Source organism: Schistocerca cancellata, chromosome 2 (genome assembly GCF_023864275.1).
Source record: "Schistocerca cancellata isolate TAMUIC-IGC-003103 chromosome 2, iqSchCanc2.1, whole genome shotgun sequence".
Taxonomy (NCBI): Eukaryota; Metazoa; Arthropoda; class Insecta; order Orthoptera; family Acrididae; genus Schistocerca; species Schistocerca cancellata.
In genome coordinates this window covers 497,935,169-497,955,075 of record NC_064627.1, presented here as the reverse complement: position 1 = coordinate 497,955,075, position 19,907 = coordinate 497,935,169, and the positions used below count along the sequence as shown (strand labels likewise).

General features: G+C 36.7%; 1 protein-coding gene across 1 annotated transcript in view; it reads right to left on the bottom strand.

The window, feature by feature from the left end:
• LOC126155690 (dynein axonemal heavy chain 8-like) overlaps nucleotides 1-19,907 on the bottom strand; it is a 622,476-nt gene that overhangs the window by 39,384 nt on the left and 563,185 nt on the right. The window contains exons 40-43 of the mRNA XM_049916245.1: nucleotides 11,595-11,834; nucleotides 11,266-11,433; nucleotides 10,807-10,948; nucleotides 327-516 (exon numbers count right to left, since the gene is read on the bottom strand). Coding sequence (XP_049772202.1) covers nucleotides 327-516; nucleotides 10,807-10,948; nucleotides 11,266-11,433; nucleotides 11,595-11,834 — 740 coding nt within the window. The remainder of the gene's footprint in view (nucleotides 1-326; nucleotides 517-10,806; nucleotides 10,949-11,265; nucleotides 11,434-11,594; nucleotides 11,835-19,907) is intronic.

Below are 19,907 nucleotides of genomic sequence, written 5' to 3'. Positions count from 1 at the left end.
AACCCACACATTCTACTGCACTCAGTGCTACAAGCTACACAATGAACAGACATGACACCTAAGGCACATACAACATGACAGGACATGACCAAAGCAAAGACACTCATATATAAAAGAAAGACAAACAAAAGTTTGTGGCTCACAGATATTCACTTGAATGCTTTGATCAAGCTCATCATATGTGTACTGATCTAATGTGATGGGTGAAAGCAATTTTGCCCCAGATGCAAGGACTGTAAGTTTATAAATTGCTCAGCAGTTATCACACTAAACACATAAAATGAATAATATTTCAGTAAAAGGCTACTTCAACAATTCATAAATACCTTGGGGATTAAAAAATCCTGTCATCCAAAATGATACAGGACGTTTCACCCATATCCAGGCAGAAAACTGAGCATTTCGTTCTAGAAGCTCTGTGAACCAGAAGCCTAAAGTTGAAGAAGCCCATGAACCTCTTTTCCATGTAGTTGGTACACGGGCATCATAAATATTATCTAATGCATCTCTAAGTGCCTGTAAAATTAAAAATAATTGTTTTGTAAACAGGGACAAAAATTTATTAAGTTTTTTTCAATAAAGGAAGGCTAGGGTTCAACATCCCATTGATTACAGAGATTAAGCATGGACTGTAGAAAGATGGGGACAAACGTTAGCCACAGCTTTTTTGAAGGAACCACTGTGGCATTTGCATTAAGCAATTTAAGGAAGCACAGACGAATTAAATCTGGATAGATGGGTGGTGATTTGAACCTCTATTGCTCCAAATGCATGCCCAGTGTTTTATCCACAGTGCCACATCACTTGATCCAAGCAGTTATGGAGAAGCTGCAAGTTTTTAAATCTTTGATAGTTTTGGCGCTTGATTGATTCTAGGTAAAAGCAATCAGGAATGCAAGTAAATTTGTTGCACTTCAAAAATAAAAGTGGAAAAGTACAAATTAATATAGAAATCTAAGAGTTAAAGAGGACCAAGCATTTCTGTAATGATGCATTTGTCACTTCAAGGAAATGTTAGATCTATTATACAGCTGATTTTTACATAATACTAAGTAGTTAGCATTTTTAAACCAATTGTAGGGATATGTGACATCACTTCTAGTTCAATCTGTCTAGAGAAATATATTGATAGAGATGATCATGATGTTATTATTAAGCATAAGAGAAAAGTTAATACTTTGACTTCACTGACACTGGAGTGTCCCTGGACAATTTTCTGACACCACATCAAGACAGTTATGATTTGAGCAAGACAATAGGCCCTGGACAAATTGTTCCATTGAACATCTAAACTGACACAGAGAACAGTCCAAAAGGGACATAGCGTGTGACTACGCAACAGAAAACAAAACACTACTGTTTTTATCTTTGATTTATTGTTGTTATTTTGGGAGGAAGGCATGATAATATGGGCATCAGAAAAAAAAGGAGAGCATGGCAGATAAGTTAAGAAATTACACCAATAAAGATGCAAGATAACATAGGATAAACTTAATAAAAAATTAAGTAAAGTATGACAAAAAACATAATGACTTCCAAAAAGAAAAATGTTGCATACTATGCTTATTAGAATAAGCTCACTGGACAACAAGATATTCTTATCTCTAAAACTTAAATTAGATGGATATCAGTTCTGAACTGTAGATTAAAACTGAAAAAACTGCAAAAAGTTGGGAAGTTAAGGAATGGGACCTGGATAAACTGAAAGAACCAGAGACTGTAGAGAGATTCAGAGAGAGAATTAGGGAACGATTGACAAGAACAGGAGAAAGAAATACAGTAGAAGGAGAATGGGTAGCTTTGAGAGATGAAATACTGCAGGCAGCAGAGGATCAAGCATGTAAAAAGACAAGGGCTAGTAGAAATCCTTTAGTAACAGAAGAGATATCGAATTTAATTGATGAAAGGAGAAAATTTAAAAATGCAGTAAACGAAGCAGGCAAAAAGGAATACAAACATCTCAAAAATGAGGAAACAAAAGAAAAGTTTGGAGTAGGTATTAAAATCCATGGAGAAGAAATAAAAACTTTGAGGTTTGCCGATGTCATTGTAATTCTGTCGGAGACAGCAAAGAACCTGGAAGAGCAGTTGAATGGAATGGACAGTGACTTGAAAGGAGGATATAAGATGAACACCAACAAAAGTAAGGCAAGAATAATAGAATGTAGCCATATTAAATCAGGTGATGCTGAGGGAATTAGATTAGGAAACGAGACACTTAAAGTAGTAAATAGGTTTTGCTAATTGGGAAGCAAAATAACTGATGATGATCAAAGTAGAGAGGACACAAAATGCAGACTGGCAATGCCAAGGAAAGCGTTTCTGAAGAAGAGAAACTTGTTAACATTGAGTATAGATGTGTCAGGAAATCTTTCCTGAAAGTATTTGTATGGAGTGTAGCCATGTACGGAAGTGAAACATGGACAATAAATAGTTTAGACAAAAACAGAAGATTAGCAGACATATGTCATAAGTATAGCAAGAATTACATTAGATCACAGCAGTTTTCCAGCTTATCTGTTGAGAATCAGTGTTGTGAACAACCACTAATGTGTCTGCAACAGCAAATCTATTGAAGATATAGACCATGTTTTCTTTGCATGTTCCATATATGAAGATCATACAGAATCTACATCTACATTTACATGGATACTCTGCAAATCAAACTTAAGTGCCTGGCAGAGGGTTCATCAAACCACCCTTACAATAATTCTCTATTATTCTAATCTCGAGGAACACAGAAAAAACGAATACCTATATCTTTCCGTGTGAGCACTGATTTCTCTTATTCTATTATGATGATGATTCTTCCCTATGTAGGTTGGCGTCAACAAAATATTTTTGCACTTGGAGGAGAAAGTTGGTGACTGAAATTTCATGAGAAGATTCTGCCACAATTAAAAATGCTTTTGTTTTAATGATGTCCACCCCAAATCCTATATCATGTCATTGGCACTCTCATTCCTATTTCGTGATAATACAAAATGTGCTGCTCTTCTTTTAACTTTCTCAATCTACTCCATTAATCCTATCTGTCAAGGATCCCAGACCATGCATAACTAATTCTCTTCCAAAATGTGCCATATTGATATTCATGTGTCCCAAGCACTACAAATCATTGGACTGTCTCAACACAGGAGGACTCCATGCGTCATGAACAGTGTTCAGTCTGAAGGAATCTCGACAGGCACTGTTCCTCTCTAAGGTTATCAGTCATGTTGATGTTACACCACTGTAGCCAAACAATCATTTCCTCCTTTGCCACTGCAGGTGCCTTGTCAACAACAACTGAATGGCAAGGAGCATTAGCTGGAACAATTGTTGTCAGATTTCATAGATTTTGAATAAGTGATTCTATGAACTACTCTGTAAACCTAGTGTGGTTCATTTCTTCATGATAATTCCTGTCTCCGTTCGGGAGAAATCCTTGCGAGGTGCCTGCATGACAAAGAATAAGTCTGTCCCCCTTCTGGAAGGCATTGCCATTGTTCCTTTACCTGAGTCATCTGCCCAGCCCTGCTTGACCAAGTGGCCAGAATTGATCCACATTTCATCAAGCCACACCACTCCATCAATATTCATGCCATGAAGCTGTCTTAAAAACTGGCATCAACCACACACCTATATCCTCTCTGTTCATCAACAGTTAATGGTCACAAAAATATTCACATGAAATCCTAGGTCATGCAAAACTGTGAACAATAATGTGCGACTGCCTTGGAAATGACATGATTGCTTACATGTGACCAATAAGTTTGTGAGTTTCAGATTTTCCTTTGTGCAATAATAATCATAACCTTGATGATAAATTGCATTGTCAGTAAATAATCTATGTTGGTAATCTGCTTATCTATATATTTTCCCCCAACAGTTTCAAACTTCAATGTTTTTCCAGCTTCCTTTTTATTTTTTGAATATTTCCTTGCCAATTTGCAGAGTAGTGTTTTTGTTTATGTTCAGAGCTGCAGCAGTTTTAGCGATTACCGTACACTTTAACAGAGAGCAACGGTCCACCATTAAGCTTTTCAGTCTCAAAGCAGGCATGTATGTAATGTACAAACCATTTATGTCGACTGATCTTGTGTGGCAATCCCCTGGCCAAGAGGACGACATATAACCTTTCCACTTCTAACTTTCAACAAATAACAGTTACAATAAATGCAACAATAGCTCCTGCAACTGTGAAAATGACAAAAAAATCACAAGATGTGACAAGACAACAAGCTGCTTAAAAACACAGTGCTAGCAGAAGGTACTGTGGTGGTGGGGTGAAGATTTGGCAATTTTTGGTGCTTGCTGAAGCTACGAGTGTCCTGGGATTGGTAGAATGTGGTCCATGCCTCCTGCATGGGCTTCTCTCACCTCCCGCCCCACTCCATTACTTCCATTGAAACTGTCAATCCTAAAGTAATTTTTAACAACTATAGTGTAAAAAATGATATAAAATTGGCTAATCACAAAATCAGTGCATTTGGGACATTTATTTTACATACATAAGCTTATGTCCATTATTCCAGTTGTTTACAAATAATATTACATGTGTCAGATAAATTTGCTGTTAAAATTAGACCCTAATTTTGTAGCTACTATTTAAACATGCTGTTGATGTTGTTTGCCTATTATGTTTCATCAACTGTATCAAAAGTCAAGTATGTTTTGATATATTGTGCATTTTCAAATTTTAACTGCTACAAAAAATGTCATTAGTAGTATGTCATCAACTGAAAACTTCTAGAGGGTGCATCTGAGAAATTTGGTGGATCATCTCAGAAAATAAATGAAACAATAGTTACAGAGAGTGCATCTGAGAAATTTGGTGGATCATCTCATAAAATAAATGAAACAATAGTTACAAACAAAATGTGTTTACTGGCCTTCAAAGCAATTACCATTAGCTACAATACACTTCTGACATTGGTTGTAAAGCTGTTGGAAACTGTGAGTAAATGCTTCTAGTGGAATCGCTTGAAGAAGTGTGGTCATGCACTGATACCCACAATGTCTGTGTGCTCAACTTTATACCTCAGTGCAAGGTGATTGTTCTTCAACACTCTCCATATTCTTCAGATTTGGTGCTGCAGACCTCTTTTTGTTTTGCTATCTTAAATTAGCCCTGAAAGGCTTATGCTTAACCGACATTGCACATGACCACAGTGACTTGAGTGATTCTACAAAAAGAGTTTGTTGACAGTTCCTAATAGCTTGGTGATTACTTTGAGGTTCAGTGAAGGTACATTGTCTGTAACTCTTGTATCCTTTATTTTCTGAGGTCATTCTCTGAACATTTCAGATGGACCTTGTTCAAATTTTGACAATAGCATCCTTACTCATTTTTCTAACTTCAGTGTACACATGAATAAAGGCATATTTTTGAGAATTATAAGAATTTTATGAGTGTCATGCATAACATATTTCCCTTAACCGGAGTGAAGCAGCTTACATAATTAGTGCATTATTTTCACCTTTTTCTACTTCATCAGTTTGTCCTAAGCAAGTATTTGAAAGTGTATGTTGCAATGATTTCAGTTTTGTTTCATAAATTTGTTAGTGAGCATAACCTCATCAAAATAAAAGTTATATTCAAAGTTACAAGTAGCACCAATAAATCATAAAATTTTATCCCATATTTTTATCTTGTTATAACAAAAATCACTTTCTTGCGTGTTAATTACTTCAGTTCTTAAAGGGAATTTATAATCCTTATAGCAAAACAGATCCTGAAATTAAAAGAGAATGAGCAAGCTTATTATTCACTTACTGCTCTGAAAAACATTACACCACACAAAATGCTGCCTCACAGTGTGAGTGCTCTTGCTCTTCTTGTGACACAAGATAAGTTAGTTGCTGTTAGTAAGCAGTTGGGAATCTCCTTGAATGTGGTCAATGGATGTGAATGGATGTGTTAACACTATGTCGTCTGGCGACACCACAGTGGTGTTGTGCACGAAATAGCGGTCAACGACCGGCGACACCACAGTGGTGTCATCTGCATAGTATCACTCAGTGGCCGGTGACACCACAGTGGTGTTGTGAGTATAGTATCGCGCAGTGGCCAGCAACAGCATTTTAGTATCTTTTGCATTCTGGTGGTGTTTTTTAGGTAACAGTATGTTATACACAAGTTTTTTGTTTGTATAAGTACTTGTGCCCTTTCATCATGGTGGACAAAAGAGACAATAGGATTATTTACGATGAATGCATGGACATCTTGTCTGATGTTCTGGACGACTTGGCCGATTGGGAAGAAGACAATGGATATCAAAAAAAATGACAGTGAAGAAGAATCTTAGAGAGATAGTGAAATACGTCCAAGAAGAATTCGATGAACGCTACAGTTGCCAACTGATTTGGCTGAATCAGGTGAAGAAGACAGTGCACTGTGGTCAGACTTTGATTTACCGAGGACCAATAATAAGTTTGAAGGATCCCCGGGTGCAAACATATTTCCCAAAGATGCACAGAGTGTCAAGGATATCGTAGAGTTATACATTGGGAACGATCTGATTGAATATATAAGCAACAAAACCAACAAGTGCTACAGTCAAAATTGCAATAGAAGGAAACTGCATTAAAAAAATGCCAAATTTGTCGATGTTATGGGACCCGAACTTAGGAAATGGTTTTGGCTTGCTATCCTTATGGGAATTATAAAAAAAGCACAGATTGATGATTTTGGGCAATGAATCCATTGATAGACAAACCAACATTTCGCAAAATGATGTCCCCCAAACGATTCAGACAAATATTATCATTTTTACATTTTTCCGACAGCAACAATAAACCAGATAATGCTGACCGGCTTGTCAAAGTGCAATTCATAATTGATTATTTTTCCAAAAAGTTTAAAGAAACGTTTAATCTAAGTCAAACCATCTCAATTGATGAAGGAATGATACCATGGCCTGGACGGTTAAATTTCAAAGTTTACAATCTGTCGAAAATTACGAAATACGGCATACTCATTCAGGTACTGTGTGATTTGAGTATGGGATACATTTCCTCATTCAAGATATATTCCGGTGCTGGACAGCCTTTAGCAAAAACAGTGATGGAACTATTGTCACCTTGTGATGGAAAGTGGCATCACCTCTGCATGGATGATTATTATAAAAGTGGAGCAGAGAAGTTACTTGAAAAGAAAATTCAAGTTTGTGGAACATTGCAGCAAAATAGAGGATTTCAGGATAATTAAAGCACGCAGGCTTGTTCTGAGACACCATACTTGTGTTTGAAGCTTTTCACCATCGGAAGGTGACAAGTGGCCGGCGACAAGCCAAGTAATCCGAACTATGTAGTGCTACCGGCGCCAAGGAAATAAATTTCTACGAGACGTGCGGATGGCAATGTGATAAGCAGGCTGCTATCAGACACATAACAGAAAAAACAAAGGTACCTGAAGTACTATCATCTCCCACACATACCGTCCCCTCTCCAGCAAGTACAGGACCTATCACTACTCACCAACTTGACAGTGAGTTGCATGTCAGTGATAGGTCTAGGGGCCTGTACAGGGGAGACAGGGAGCAAGGAGAACTCAGGCTTCTACACTATCTCCATAACCAACAACTGATGATCACTTGACAAAGCATTGGGATGATTTGCCAAAGGAGATAATATAATGACACTTTTCTTCTGCTTTATATATGAAGCCTAAATCACTATATCTCTAATGACAACTCAAATATGTTTAATATAATTATCCTATAATAACTGCAATACGATTATACAGTTTCTCAACATTGGGCAATTTCATTTTATTCTTGTACTTTGTCTTGATGGGCAATACTCTTGTCAGAGAGTGCCCTAATTAGGTATCCTATTGTCCTGTAGTTAGGACAAACAGACAGAATGACTGGCTAGTACCTAGCATCAGGAGGCAAAATTCTAATACTGCTGAAAGACAGACTCTTGGAACTACAGTATGTTCCTAATTATTTGGGCTAGTGTGGGGAAGAAGATGCATGAATAATTGAAAAATACTGGTAATCGAGATATTTTCAAATATGTATTCTTTGTTCAAAATTTTATCCAAGTTCTGTGCATAGATACAGTAGTCCTGTTTGTTTCTTAAAATGTCTTTGATGTTAGTTTGTTTCTGAGAGGAGCTGACATTTTTTTACACAGAATTTCGAATTTTTTTGCAGCTGTAATGTCATTGTACTGAAACCCCCTCTGGCCCATATAGCCTAGAAGTGTGTTACAATGACTTACAAAGTCACTGTCTTCATCCCCACATTCACATACACTGTCCTCTTCTCTGTTTTGTTGTGCAGTAGCAGTCACAATTTCAGCGACACTCATGTACTGGAAGCCAGGTTCATATGAGTTGATTTTTAGCAAGTCAGTCAAGTCTTCATCATCGACATCTTCAAAACCCCCATGATCAATGCATGTAGCATCTAGAATTATAAACTTCTTTGAGAAAGCCATCAAATCAACCTCATCAACTAGTATTGTCAGTTGACCAGCCCAGAAGTGCCATTTTGCCAATGCAATTACACCTTGGTCCATTGGCAGTCACGTAAAGAAGGTAAAAGCTTAGTCAACACGAGACCATCATCAGACGTGACAATCCTCTTACTGGGATATGAAGGGGCCTTATCAACCAATAAAGCACCCTTCTGTGGCAATCCTTTCTAATCTACAAACTGTCAAACTTGAGTACAAAATGAGTGTTGAGCCATTTTTTGAAAATTTCGCTATCCATACATGCAACTTTTTGGTTTTAATAATGCACAGGGAGATCCCTAGATGTGATATCCTTGAATGCTTGGGGTGTTTTTGATTTTTCAATCACTTGAAGCTTCACTTTGTGGTTTCTAGAAGCATTACCAGTGCACAAAATTATAATGCATTCTTTAGATGACTTATATCCAGGAGCATGAATTTTGTCTTAAAAGAAATGGTTCTGGTTGACAGACATTTCCAATACAGACCATGTTTGCCTGCATTATAAATTTGATCTGGTGCAAAATTATCTTATTCCACAAATTTCTGGAGCTCTTTCCGAGACGAATCAGCTGCCACAACATTTGAACTAAACTGCTCTCCTTGCATAGTAAGTTCTCGAATCCCATGACATTGTTTGAATCTGGTTAGTGATGCAGATGAGACATTAAATTCTCTCTAATCCTAGTGGTTCATGAAAAAAATAGCTTTTTTGGTGCACATCACAACTGAAGCAATGATACCCTCTACTCAATTTTGCTAAACCATTGCAAAAGGGCAGCATCTAATTCATCAAATGTAGATCTCTTCATGCTTTTTCATGCAGTTTTTCCAAAACAATAATCACATTTCCCGACAAAATCCTGTATTTTCTGCTTATTATTTTTAATGTCCCAAACAGTCAGCATTCCAATACTATAATCAGCACTTAGTTTTGCAGCAGTTTCCCCTTCTCAAATCATTCAATTAATTCTAATTTTTGTTTTAATGTCAACACATGTTTCTTTTATTTCTCTGTCATCTCTTTTGCAAATCTCTTTTAACTTGCATCACTGACACTTACACACCAATTAACATCAGAAAACTGAGTTTGTTTCCAATTTAAGTAGAACATGCTGGCCGATAACAATGGAAATGGGATTTATTATCACAAGGTGGGTTGTTTATTGCTGTTTGCTAGAGAAAAATATTGCACGTCTTTTATTTTTATTTACGTATATTTTTTAGATGTACAGGTATTCTGCAATTCGGATAATTCATATATGAATAATCAGGATTACACTGCATTAGTTATTTTCTCAGGGACTGAAGAGAGATAGACTGGGAAATGTAACACTTCTTTACTGTTCACTCATGATGTCATAATTAAAAAGTGTTTTCAGGTAACTAGTAAATACACATTTAATGCTGATTCAGTAGTTAGTTGCTAATTGCTGTTCACAGTCTCTAATAATGCTTAGAACTAACACTCCTGGGACCCTAAGCAAACATGAGGGCATTCAATAATTTGAATTTGCATAGGATACATTCAGAAAACTTTTTGAACCTAATATGTTCTCCTTTTAAACAAGAAAACTTTATCTTTTATAAATGCACACATTCTGTTCCTATTAATAGTTTTAGACTGTGCTGCAGTTTATAGAGCCAGAAGAAACTAGAAAACCTTATTTTGCACTAGATAAAGGGTTCCAAATCCCTGCCTGCAGTCATATATCAATGTAATGGATCTCGGAAGGGATACAGCAATGTAGTGGCAATAATTTTTATGCCTTTTTTTTACACTGAATTAGTTTATTTGTAGTGCACTCTGATGATCATGTACATCTTTTATTTATTTGTGAAAATTAAGTGTCAGAGCTTTGCTGGTAGTTTAATGCAGTTCAGTGTACCTCAAAGCACATGACCTCTAAAGAAAAAGCAGGAAATTATATTCTGTCCAAATTCTCTATTGAATGGTAAATTATTTTCAATAAATAGGTGAAGGCAGTAAAAACATAAAATTAGAGAAGAAAGGATTGAAATATTTTCTAACCTGATATCATAGTAATATATACTACCTACAGTTGCAGAGCGACTAGACTATTAATCACTTTCTGTGAGAAACTGCACATATTCAATACATGGACTTAACACAATTCATAGTCCCCTCCAGCTTTGTAAATAGGTAACAGTTATTCCCAGGTGCTACAGAGAAGTAATAAGCAGACAGTCCAACATGCATACATGCTTGCATGTACATCAATGTAATTTTAAGGTCACAAAACTTCCAATAAGGGTACTTAACAGAGAAAATAAAATTTGGAGGCAAAATTATAATTATTATGTGCATTTTTTGTAGGTTCAGAATATGTAGCATACCTCATTCATTATGATTGTGCCTTCTATAGCCAACAGGAGATCTTTGAGTGTAGCACGCACCAGTTTGATAACTCGTTGCATTCTATCTATCTCCTGTCGTAGAAAAATATTCATGGATGACAGACTCCCCATAATTCTCAACCTGTAACAAGCATACATTACAAGTGAAAGCAGCATAAGATTTCACTAGATAAAAGGCACTGAACTTGGCATTAATTTTATCAACTATCTGTGTTGAATAAACAAATTTTCCTAAATGTGGTTGATGTACATAGCTATATTTGCATTATCAGAATTAATAATATGGTTTTATGAGCCATTTTAGCTTAATTTTCTAGAGATATGCTAAAAAACTAATTGGCTGCCATGGCAGATAACAACTGAAATGGAAAAGTTGAAAATAAATTACTGAACATCACACATACAACTTCAGTAGCATTCTGCAACTGCAACACTTGCCTTTCTTTGACATCATTAGGATCATAATCAGGAGGTAGCTTTTGTAACATGTCAATTGCCTGGCGAGCAACAGCAGCTTCTCGTGTTTCGCCTCCTGAGCCACCAGATTCCTTGGGCTGTATACTTAAAATTGTGTCCAGAATCATTTTAGTTGTATTGCTCTGATATCTGTCAAACAATAGATGGTGAAAGAAATAAAAGCTATAGAAGGTAACACAAAAGAAACAATGACATCCATATTGAATTGAAAGCAGTCATAATACAAAGTTTCTGTAAAGGAAATTATCAACACAGAAACTGATGTTAAAAATATTTTACTTTAAACTTACGTAATGTCAGCATTTGCATGAAGACCATATACTTGTGGGGGATCAATGGGAGGCATATCATCTATTGCCTGAAAGTATTCTTCTAGGTTTTTGAACTTCATAATGCCATAGCCTTTGAAAAATTCAAATGAGTCTGAAAACATGTCCTCCAAAAACCACACTTTGGCAAATGTGTTCAGTAATCTTTTGTCAAAATCATCTGTAACTCGGCCACCATACTGGACTTCACCAATCATGTACCTGAAACATTTAAGAAAAATTTTATTTTGATACCTGCAGCAATTAGTATACAAATACTTATAAACTGAATGCTGGTTTTCTGTTTCCGGCAGGTAGTAGCAAACAACTGTATAAAAATTATTCAGTTTCATTTATTTATTTTTTATTAGTTTAGAACCACCAAGCAGTGTTGCAGAACTAACAAACGTGAAAGGTTAATTCTGTTCAACATGCCTGTGTTTCTAGGATAATTAAATAGATCACTTGCATCAAAATAGTTATGATGAGTTTGACTTAACTGTGGTGCAAGATGAGCTTATGGCATTGAAATATGAAAAATAAAGAACTCATGAGCAGATTATTAGAGGAAGTTAAAAACTATCTACAAATATTGCATCATATGGAGGAAATGTATTAAGATGGTGAGCAGAGAAAATAACAGTAAATATTAGGAAAAAAAGAAGAAACTTTCTGAAAATCATACTCTATTTTCACATAAAGTAAATTAATCAAACTAGAATGGGAACACCAATGAATAGATTCTTTGTCACCCTGTGTGCCTTTTTCCTGCATCAGTGCAGGGTCAGCATGGTCAGTTTAAGGGTTGACCAGGTGCCCTCCCCATTGCCACCTCATTACCTCTGCAGTGGTAGGTGTCTACCCAACTGTCTGCATACAGTTATTCATGTGAAAGTGAGCAAAAGTTTTCTAAATGTTTGTGTATTGCGTAACCAAGCTGGGGCATGGATACCAGCCTTGCATTCACCTACGGGATTGTGGGAAACTGCAGGAAAACAACATCCAGGCTGGCTGGCACACTGACCCTTGTTGTTAATCCACTGGACAGATTCAATCCAGGGATAGTGAACCTCTCCATCCTGGGAGCAGAGCTTCAACATGCAAGGCTATCTGGGTAAGTAAATAATAAGTAGATTATTTAAAATTAAAGTGAACTTTCTTTTCTTTCACTCTTCTGTCCTCCATCAACATAGTTTTTCTTATCAGTTCTCTTTCATTTGCATATGTAATTTATTATTTATTTCTTATTTGCTTCCTTCAAATTTAGCCCCTTATCTTCAATCTTTCAACCACTGTCAACTCTTAATATTAATCTTTGCAGTCACTCTATCGTTATTTCTTAATCATTTCTTGTGATTTTTGACTTCCCGAGTCACAGTTTGGAGAAATATTTTCTCCCTTCAGAGCTAGTGCACATACCCGGATACTCTTGTGGGGCGGCGGATGGAATTATTGAATTTATAAAAATGTTCCTATTATTTATTTAATGCTGTTGTTTGCTGTTCTCAACACTGGCTCTCTAACTACAATATTGGCAACCAGAAAGTGATTAGCAAAACGTGAAGCCTGTAATTAGAATTCCTAGTGCCCACTTCATCTGAGAAATACATTTATAGCTACAGCTTATAGCTCTGAGGAATTAGGAGATTGTCTGGGATTCATAATCAAAAACCATTCTCTCTAAAATGTTCACTATATTCTGAAAGTCACAGACCAAAAAGAATCCACACGATCCAACTACCAGAGCAGTTCAGAGTCTAATATGCTGATGCAACTATAACTGTTCAAATTAAATGTTTAAGTGAATGCTCGCCATAATTTGATGATAATGTTCATCAAATGCCACACTAAATAATGGTAGAATGTCTGTCCCACAACGGCACGTGAAAATACGACATACGCAAACTGAAGATAGATCATTAAAGTCATCCCAGAATTAACACTTCACTCGAAAACGATTTCATGGTTACGCGTATCCCGAGTAACTTATTACGGCATCCGAGGCTGTTTATAGCAATGATACCGACGCGACGCGACTCCCGGCACTGGTGGTGCGCTAGTCAGCGTCTGGAGAGAACTGGGGCCTTTCTTCCTCGCACAGCATTCTTACAGATAAAGCCGTGGTGCGGACGGCTAAGGGAATGCCTGATCAAATCCGCTCTCCCGACTAGCCGCTGGGCTAGTAATGCACCACTTTAAGTTATTGAATAAATCATTGCTTCCTTTGCTGATGGCCAATGAAGCTCTCAATTTAAATGTGCAATCAGCACACAGGTAAGTAATCATAATAAAAGTCTGACGTGGCTAAGCCAAATATTTTGGGCGAGATAATTAATTTAATTACACTACGTGCAGTAGACGAGCTCTGAACTTGCCCTTTGGAGATACGCTATCGCTATAGTTTTATAGTTATTCAGTTGAAACTTCTTACATCTTTATGATTATAGTGGATCTCCCTTCTACTTAAATTTAAACATCCTAGCTTTATTTATTCGCCTACTTAATCTATCTTGCTTCCTTACTTTTTAAGACAAAAACCAGAAAATCATGAATTTCAACTAAAATTTTAATTTGTGAGATCCAGAATACTGTTTCTACTAAATTATTATCCAAAAGGAATTTAAATATAAATTTTTAAGTTTCTAGCTCTTTTATGTTGCGCCAATGATTTTTACAGAAAAACGTCCAAATTTCGAAAATGGTTAAAGTTATTGAACTGACATTCAACACATATTGATTTAGTATTACTCCTGACATGCTAGAAATGTTTCAGGTTATTTACTTGTTTTTTAAAGTATTGCGCAACATTTATGACATCAGAGCTAGTTACAGCGGACTAGGCTGCCACACAATGGAAAAACTGATGTGAATTTTATACGGCGTGAGTAGGCTGCTTCCCTACATCACCCTCTACTTAATTTTTTTTTAAATGTAAATGGGGGAAAAAGATTAATTACAAAAAGGGAAGCAAGAGTACTGCTTAACTCCCTATGAAAATTAAAATTGAAATGTAAACATATAGAAATATTAAAAGAAAACTGATTACCTACTTCAATTATTTAAATTGCTGGCATGTTCACTGCCTCTTAAGCAACATTACCACTCAAAATTTAAGCAAAATCAATTAAACACTTTGGCATACATATTGCCTTAGACAGACAAACACATAACATATGTAAAATTATGAAAATCTTAAATCCATTAAATACATTTTTACATACACAAATTCAAAGAAAATAACACAGTTATTCACGATACATAAACAGATAATTATATCTTAGCAGTCTTTTCTAAACCTGAAAGAAAATTTCACAAATCATGACAATTTCATTTTTACACACATAGTTGTAGCCGGTTTGGATGGCGTTCTACACTTCCATTCACAAGGGTAGAGGAGGGGAAGTTTCTATGGAGTGTGTCCTTCACATTCACTCTAAATTTCATGGGGAAAGGGGAGTGGTCAGTGTGAGTTGTGTCCAAGTCACTCCATGCTTTCACGCAGCTACCAGGCTGCCATTATCTGGTTTTTCCCGTAGAACAAATAAAAAGAGTGCCTCAGACTCTGTTCAGTTAATATCTAAGGGTGGGTCACAATGAAATGGGGATATATACATTTTACATTTCAAGATGTTACTGGAACCAAGTTAGCAGAACTTTTTCAATTTTACTCTCGTGGTTACTTAACTGTCATAAAATCAATAAACAAATGGCTCAAAACGCCGTTAGTCATGTACTAGAGAAAATTTATGCTCAAGGCATACAATCATAAATCCTATTTAATTTCAATTTATTATTTCTGGGCCGGAACACTGAACCAATGCTCCGTACATTCCTGATGCATTTGTATTTTATTTACTTAGCTGACTCATCTTCGATCACCTTATTCTTAGAGATAGTATATTTGATTAGCAGTTGTCTTCCCAGCTTCTTTGTACATGTGAGTAACTTGTGGTAATAGTACAGTTCTGAGTGTTCAAAACACACTACGTTTAGTTGACTACTAAATCCACTTATTGGTCCTCTGCTGCTGTGTCAGTTCCACATCTGCAATTATGTACTTACTTCATCAAAGTGTACTTATGCTGAGCTATAAATAATGTTTCACGTCTGCTATTATGTTACTAAATTATGTTGCTAGTGTATGTACTTATTTAACACTCACTCTACTAACATTTAACACATAGGATAGCACATTTATTTCATATCTATAGTGTATTGCAGCTGATCAGTTTGCTCACGTGGCAATCCATTTCCACTCGATCGGACGCTGAAACCACAAGTAGTCTCTCTCGGCCTACCACTAAAATGCATTAAGTAATTATGGACGAGCGTAATGCTAAATCCCTTAAACCTATAGGACACCATGAGCGGCTCTGTCTCATCTAACATAAGGGTACCTATAGTTGCATTCACGCCTCCAACTCGTAACCTCAATACATGTAGGTGTGTTCTGTCACACACTACACCAAATTAATGGCCAGCTCCAACCTTATAAATACTTCAGGGACGTGTCCTTCATGTCTTAACCACAAACACTACTCAACTCTATTACACTGCCATTCCTTGCTACACAAGGTGAGTTCATTCTTACAACTTATCTGCATATTTTTCATAACACTAAGCAATCTCTTTTACTATTAATTAGTTAGCTCTACAGCATACAATAGGTTTCACTGCCACTTCAGATCCTGCTTGTACACAAATTTGTATATCTTTTTAAATTACTGTTGGTGGACCATTTCCAATAAAACAACAACTTTGTACTTATAATATTACCAAGGTTCTATACATACTTTTTACTCAAATACTTTTGTATCATAATTACATCATACTTCTCTATTGTTTATGTCACTGTTAGGTTTGTCACATTAGGTAGTTTCTTCACTGTCGGTGGATAGAATGGTTACAGAACTCATGGCTTAATAGCCATGACAGAAAATTTTCGTATTGCAAAGAAGGAGTCGAAACTTTGGTGGATAGGAAAGATGAAGATAGAGTGAGACCTGAAATGGGAAAGAAGATCTCACCCAGCTGGGACTGCACAGCTGCCACACTGTGTAGAGGTTACAGAACAACCTCCTCCCTATAGAATTCATTAGTTTATTATTGGCTTGATAACCATAATGGAAAATTTAATGTGTTGGAAAGAAGAGGTCGAAATTTTAGATGGATAGAAAAGATGAAGAGAGAGTGAAATCTGAAATGGGAAAGAAGATCTCACACAGCTGGGACTGCACAGCTGCCACACTGTGTAGAGGTTACAGAACAACCTCCTCCCTACAGAATTCATTGGTTTCAGAAAACTTTCGTATTGGAAAGAAGGCGTAGAAATTTTTGTAGATAGGAAAGATGAAGAATGAGTGAGACCTGAAAAGGAAAGAAGATGTCACACAGCTGGGACTGCACAGCTGCCACACTGTGTAGAGGTTACAGAACAACCTCCTCCCTACAGAATTAATTAGTTTATTATTGGTTTGATAACCAAAACAGAAAATTTAATGTGTTGCAAAGAAGAGGTCGAAATTTTAGGTGGATAGAAAAGATGAAGAGAGAGTGAGATCTGAAATGTGAAAGATGATCTCACACAGCTGGGACTGCATAGCTGCCACACTGTGTAGAGGTTACAGAACAACCTCCTCCCTACAGAATTCATTAGTTTAATGCTGGTTTGATAGTCATACCAGAAGATTTTAGTATTTGGGAGTAAGAGCCAAAATTTTGGTGGATAGGAAAGATGAAGAATGAGTGAGACCTGAAAAGGAAAGATGATCTCACACAGCTGGGACTGCACAGCTGCCACACTGTGTAGAGGTTACAGAACAACCTCCTCCCTACAGAATTCATTCACTACCTATGAACTTCTTTAGGTTGATCACGTTCCTGAGACCTAATATCTTTTTACTCTTAGGGTACTCTAGCCTATATGCATTGGCATGTGGTTTTCCTATCATCCTGAAAGGTCCTTGGTATACAAACATGAATTTCTTTGTTTCTGCATTTATTTTCTTTGATATTTCCTTGGTTTTGACAAGGACTAACTGACTTATTTCAAAACTGGTGGGTACAGCTTTTGCGTCATGACACTTCTTTCTTTCTTCTGTGTTTAGCTTACTTTTAATAAGATTAACACCTTCATCCCAATATCTCCTATTTTTCAGAACTCGTATAGGCAGCTCCCAAGTTTCATCATTAGTTACTACATGTTTATCAATAAAAGGTACCGTAATTACTCTGGTTATCGGCAAGACCATTTTTAACTGGCTTCTTTCAAAGTCAACAACACTCTGATATTTCAACAAGAAATCTATGCCAATTAAAACCTCTATACTGAGATTATTTACAATTAAGCATGGATGATCAATTAAATTACCATTAATATCAAAGGGCAGTAAAGCTTCTTGCTTTACCGTTTTTGACACCTTGCCAGTAGCACCAATTATTCTTAGTCCTGATACCCTCATTACTGTAAGCTTGTCTTTACCAGGTAATGCATCAAAGAAGGACTGAGATATCGCACTCACCCCACTTGCACTGTCTAAGAGACAACTTACATTGATACCCAACATACTCACCATATTTATAGGGTGGCTTATTCTAGTTGGTACAGGTGGTTCCTCAAACTCATCCAATAGTTCCTTTTGGATTTGTCTCCAACTAAAGTGATCGACATCTGTCTTCATTACATTTATGTCAAAGTGTGTAGGGGTTTCCTGAATTACATTTTCAGCTGCCTTTTCCAGTCAGTCTATTAATTTCAAATCGAAGCACCGCACGACTTCATTACATTTAGTTTGCTGAACATGACCCAAATTACTGTAGTCTGAGCAATTCTGCGCCTCCAGACCGGGCATAACATTAGTTACAGCTAAACCACTTTCACTATTACCGTCGGGTTCCTTCTCAAGTGACAACTGGTCACAGCTACCAGGTTCATCGACCCCCAACAGGCTATCCTCTACATTCTCACATACCTCCTGTCCTAAATCTATTAGTACAGTATCAACATCCTGCACAGGCACTTTAGATAAGAGCACATCATCCTCATTATAAATATAAGCATGAATTTCTTCTGCTTCTTCACCTGACAATTCAGTATTTTGTAGCTCTTCCCTACCGTTACACTGCTGCGCCTTCTCTTTCTCTTCCCACTTAGAAAGCGTCTCTAACACGATATCTATCAAATACTGTGAGTGATCTAATATTTCTGCTGTATCCTTAGATGCTACCGACTCCTCATCCACATGTTCAGTCTGAGTATTCTGATCTGTCTTTCCAATTACTGTAATTACTGGCTTAGGAAAAGTAACCGCCTGGTGAGCGCCAGTGTCCTCATAGACGGGAACTAGTTTTCCTGCCTCGGCCTACTAATGTTTCCTTTATTTCCATTATAGTTAACTGGCACAGCATTGCTTTCCGCACTGTTGTTTACCTGCATAATTTTGTTCGGAACAAAATTACTATCATTTGGATGCCATTGTTGGTTCTGATAATTATTTCTCCAATTCCTACCTCTCTTAGGATGGCGAACACCTACTGTTCTGATGTTTACATTGCCATTCTGCTCGTTCTTAAAATTACTACTAGTGTTATTAGCATTTCTGTTATTACGTGCTTGCTCCTCATTGGCAGCCACACGCTCTACATGTTCCAAATATTCAATGAAACGATCCAGATTGTCTCTAGGGGCAGATATAATTCTAGTTTGCCAGTACCATGGCAGTTTGGCTTCAAGACCTAGTATTATCATTTCAGGTTTTAGCTTTTTGGCCAAATGTGACAAACGTGAGATTCATGACCTGGAAAACTCTTCCTTGCCTACATTGAAGCATTTTCCACTCCAAAATTCTCTCAACACTTCATTTTGCTTATTACTAGACCAATACTCATTAATGAAAGCTGTTTTAAATTCCGCTAATGTTTTACACTTCAACATAACATCAGCTGACCAACGCTTGGCGTCACCTGCTAAATGGCTTCTAATAAATGAGATTTTCTCTTGTTCAGACCAAGCTGGTGGAATCACATCTTCAAAATCATTCCAGAAATCTAGCGGGTGGATATTTTTATCTGGATCGAACCACAAGAACTGCTGACACCCGATAAAAGCGGCGTTTACAGCTACAACTTGTTGTATATTACCATTACCAGAAGTTACTGAAGCTACTTTACTCTCAATGTTAGCAATGTTAGTACAAATATTTTCTACTCTCATTTCAACATTATCTACTCTTTGCACAATATGAGTAGTATCAGTTTTGATTGCGTCTACTTCTGCTTGACATATGTTTACTTTTA